The 4,959-nt window shown below is 43.0% G+C and overlaps 1 protein-coding gene across 1 annotated transcript in view; it reads left to right on the forward strand.

Moving 5' to 3' along the window:
- The window catches only part of Prr16 (proline rich 16), a gene marked incomplete at its 3' end in the record, with an annotated part of 132,227 nt that extends 127,268 nt beyond the window's left edge, over positions 1-4,959 (forward strand). The window contains 1 exon segment of the mRNA XM_013507054.1: positions 4,811-4,959. Coding sequence (XP_013362508.1) covers positions 4,811-4,959 — 149 coding nt within the window.

Raw genomic sequence — 4,959 nt, forward strand, 5'->3', positions numbered from 1 at the left:
ATAATTTTAAGTCAGGAATTGTGATGCCTCCTGCCTTTTCTTTTTTTCCCAAGGTTACTTTTGCTATTCAAGTCCTCTTCTGGCTCCAGATGAACTTTAGGAGTGTTTTCTCTAGATGTGTGAGGTATACTAATGGTATTTTAATTGAGATTGCATTGAATCTGTACAATAATTTTGGGAGTATGGCCACTTTCAAGATGTTGGTTCTTCCTATCCATGAGCAAGGAATATCTTTCCATTTTCTGATATCCTGTTTGTGTAGTTGATCTACCTCTTTGTGACAATGTTGTGTTAAAGTCCCCTGTTATGATTCTGTTGTTACTTATTTCATTTTTCATGTCTATTAAAATTTGTAGCTGGGTGCTCCTATATTTGGTGCATAGATGTTTACAATTGTTATCTCTTCCTCTTGAAGCTTCCGCCTTACAAGTATTTAGTGACTTTCTTTATCTCTTTTGATTGTTTTTGGTTTGATGTTCACATTGTCTGCAAACAGAATAGCTACACCTGCTTTTTCTGGATTCCTGTTGCATGGAGTATTGTTTTCCATCCTTTAATTTTCAGTCTGTGTTTCTTGTATACAGCATGTAGTTTGGTTTTGTTTCCTAATCCACTCTGCAAGTCTGCTTCTTTTGGTGGGTGCATTGAGACCATTTACATTGATGGTTACAACTGATATGTGCTGGCTTATCTTTGTCATGCTCTTCTCTTGCTGTTGGATCCTCTTTTTTCCCTCTGTTTAATTGCTTGCTCTGCTTGTTGGTTCCTTTCTGTTGTTGTTCTTGAAGTTGCAGTCTGTTTTATCTCTTTCTAGAATATCTTTTAGGACTCTTTGTAGGTTTGGTTTGGCACTCATGAATTTCTTCAGTTGTTCTTTATCATGGAAATATTTTATTTCTCCATTAAATCTGAAAGATAACTTTTCAGGGTACATCAATCTGGGTGGAAGTTGTTTTCTTTCAGTACCTGAAATACTTCACTCCAAGCTCTAAGTATTGCCTTGATGGTTTGTGTTGAGAAGTCTGCAGTGATTCTGATAGGCTTACCTTTATACGTGATCTGTTTCTTTTCTCTGATAGCTTTTAATGTTCTGAGCTTTTGTTGAGTGTCCATGATCTTGATCACTATATGTCTGGGTGTAGATTTATTTTGGTTGTGATTAACTGGAGTTCTATATGCTTCACTTATCTGGATGTCCAATTCTTTTTCCAAACCTAGGAAATTTTCTGCTATTATTTCTGCAATTAGTCTTTTTATGTCATTTGTGTTGACACCTGCTGTTCTTTAATAACTATTACCCTGACATTTTCTTTGCCTTTTCTTGCAGTTGTTGTATTGTTATTTCCTAATTCCTTGTTGTTTTTAAGAGATCCTTCCCTTCACGTGCATTAGTGGCAGTGCTGTCTTCAAGGTCTGAAAGTCTATCTTCAGCTTCATTCAGGTGGTTTTGCCAGCTTTCAATGGAAATTTTAAGTTCCTGGATATCTGTTTGTATCTGTTTCATACCTTCTAGTTCTTTTCTATATTGTTCCCTGAAGGTTTCCATGAGTTGTCTATGCTCTTCTATTTTCTTGTCTATGTCATCTTTGGATATGCTGAACATTTCTTTCATTATTGTTGTCATTTCTTTTCTCACCTGAGACATTATTTCTGATCTGATGTCTTCTATGGCCTGATGAAGTTGTTTCCTTACTTCAGTTGCTATCCTTTCAGAAATTTCAGGTGTTTTACTTCCAGGCTCTTCTGTGTTGATGTCTCCTGGACTTGTTTTGGGTGGTATGGAGGTCTGAGAGTGCATTTTGTTCCTTCATTTTGTCATTTTTGAAGATCTAGATGCTCCCTGGAGTGCAGCCTCAATCTCCTGATTGTGTGTGAGTGGCAGGGAGAGAGTCTGCAGATACACAGTGCTCAGCGCAGCCCCTGTGCTGGTGAGTGGTGGGAAAGTGGGGTCCCAGATGCTACCAGGTGTGTGTGGGAAGGGCGGGAGAAGTTCGCCTGAGTTCCTGAGACTGGGGTCCAGCCCAGCTGCCACAAGAGTGGGGGGAATGCAGGTCATGTTCACCAAGGCTTCAGATATTGCCCAGGACAGAACCTGGCTTCTCACACTGGAAGGGAAGGGGTGAGGCCGCTGACTCTGTTCAGGTTTTAGCTGAGCTACTAGGGGGGTGTGCGTTGTTCTGGCAGTGACCACCAAGGCCCCAGAAGTTGTTCAGGGCTCCACGTGCCTCACACACTAGTGAGGGAGGCATCGGAGTGGCTCACCAGGGTTCCTAAAGGTGTCTGGCATTCAGCCCAGCCCCACCACCACTATGGGTGCCACCGAGGCAATATCTGAAGCCTTCGTGAACACGACCTGCATTCCGCCCACTCTTGTGGCAGCTGGGCTGGGCCCCAGTCTCAGGAACTCAGGCAAACTTCTACCCAGTCTTTCTTGTGAGCACACACACACACATACACACACACAATCAACTCATCCTGCTCAAATCCTAATTTGAATGCTGCTTTGTTCCCCATCTTCTGAAACTCTTGTAAAATATATTGCCCCAGGTTCGTGGCACGCATCAGTAATCCCACAACTCAGGAGGCTGAAGCAGGAGGACTGCTGTGAGTTCATGCCAGCCTGAGCTACATGAGACCCTGTTTAAAAAAACAAAAACGGAACAACCCACATTGTACTCTATGATGATAGTGAAGGGCTACTCAGAGCCCTCACAGTCCAGGTATGGCTTCCCTCTCTGGCCTCCTGTTTAACGATGCCTTTAGCACAGGCTTCCCTTAAAGCGTTGGCACTCTGTGCTCACTGCGTCAGCGGCGCTCCACCATGCTCTTTCCTGAGCAGAGGCTTTGAACCAGTGATCTAGAGGGCGGGGGTAGGAGTGCCCCATGCACCTCTCTCCTGGGGTCCTTTCTTCTCCCACACTGATAGTCTCTCAAGTGCTTGTGGCTGTTGCACTTTTACTGTTACATGCTTGAGCACTTATTGAAGGTGAGGCCATTTCACTAGATTCCCTGCTCCATGATGAGGTTGTTTAAGTCTTCGTGTTTCATTGGCAATCAGGAAGCACTCAGGAAATAACAGTGTAGGCTGACACTAGTCAGGAACTGTCAAACTCTGAGGGCTTCAGGCAATAGTTTTTCATCTCTGAAAATTCGTTTCAATTCTTTCCCAGGAAAATTTACTTTCCTTTGCTGCAGATATTTAACTCAGTAAAAGGCCTAGGGCCCATCCCTTTTCCAGGTGAAATGATACACACAGTTTTGACGAGCCATGAGTGCTCCTCTATCATTACATATCCTCCCACTTAATTTCTGCATATTCCATGTGCCTTACAGCTAGAGAATATGCCACCAACCCTGTGGTGCTTTCTAGGTAAACTCTTAGAAAAAATGAACAAGTTCTAGCATCATGATACCTCCAGAAACAAAATAAGAAAGTGAATACTTTGTTTACACTTGAACCAAAGAAATAGTAATTCTCAAGGCATTTAGTTAAATATTTTTGAGCCCCTAATAAGTAGAAATTCCTGTATGAGGCCATCACAATACAATAGAAATAGCAAAAATCAGCCAAGGGGCTCATCTTTACTGAGATTAGGTTTTATGTAGGAAACAGTATTTCTTTTCATTTTTCTTTCTTGCTTTTTTTTCTTGTACGGTGGATTAAACCCAGGGCTTTCACTTGAGCTACATTCCCAGCCTTGGTTTATTTTTTATATTGAGACAAGGTCTCCCTCATTCACCAAAGAGCCCTGGCTGGGCTTGAATTTGTGATCCTCCTGCCTCAGCCTCCCAGAGTGCCAAGATTACAGGGGTGTACCAACACACAAAGCTGGGAAAGATTATTTCAGTACTCAAAATACTACATAAAATATAATTTAAAATTATATGAATGAAGGGGCTGGGGTTTTAGCTCAGTGGCAAAAAGCGCCTGCCTGGCAAGCGCAAGGTCGTGAGTTCAGTTCCCGGTACCGGAGAAAAACCAAAAAAAAATAAAAAATAAAAAATAAAAAATAAAAAATAAAATAAAATAAAATTATATGAATGAAAGTGCTGATTCTTTGGGATGACTGAACACATTAACATGAACTACAGGTGTAGTAGGACTGAGAAGCCATCCTTCATGAATGTTTAATTTAGATGCCAAAGATTTGTAGGAGCTAACTGGACAAAGAGGAAAGGTGACAGCATCTCGAGAAGAGGACTCGCTGTGAGCGGAGAACCCAGCAGGAAGCAGCCTGGGCGCTATGAAGGTATTGAGGAAGACCAAGCGATGTAAGAACAGAAGTCACAAGGAAGCCGTATTAGAATTGAAGGTGGATATTTACAGGAGCGAGACAGGGCTGTGCCGAGCTGACCCACGCTGACCGCCAAGGGCCGCCACCTTTCCAGAAGCACAGCCATCAGTATAGCTTTGCCTGTTTATCTTGTGTGTTCTCATTTCCGGGATGGGAGAAATGTTCACATGTAACTTTCTACATGTTGAGCAGAAGTCCTGTTTTTTATTTTTTCATTTTTAGAAATCTATTTTTGCACTAGGATTCCATCTTTAGTGGGTGTAGCAGAGCCAGAACCAGAATGTGCATACATAGTGTGTATATTATAAGAATGTAAGATTATGTTTTCTACTCTTGGCACTGAGACGGCAGCTGTCCTGTAAGTTCTGGCTGAAAACCGCAGCAGCAACGGAATGCATAATTCTGTACCAGTCAAGGGTGCCACGACACAATGAAGTCCCACACACGCACAACACTTGTTCCTGGGGCTTGCTTTGGGTCCTTCTTCAACACAGTTACCTTGTCCTTCCCACCAGGTTGTCGACCAGATTGATACCCTGACCTCAGACCTGCAGCTGGAGGATGAGATGACCGACAGCTCCAAGACGGACACCCTGAACAGCAGCTCCAGCGGCACGGCCTCCAGCCTGGAAAAGATCAAGGCGCCGGCGCCTGCGCGCCCGCG

Source organism: Chinchilla lanigera, unplaced genomic scaffold (assembly GCF_000276665.1).
Source record: "Chinchilla lanigera isolate Chin_1 unplaced genomic scaffold, ChiLan1.0 scaffold00007, whole genome shotgun sequence".
Classification (NCBI taxonomy): domain Eukaryota; kingdom Metazoa; phylum Chordata; class Mammalia; order Rodentia; family Chinchillidae; genus Chinchilla; species Chinchilla lanigera.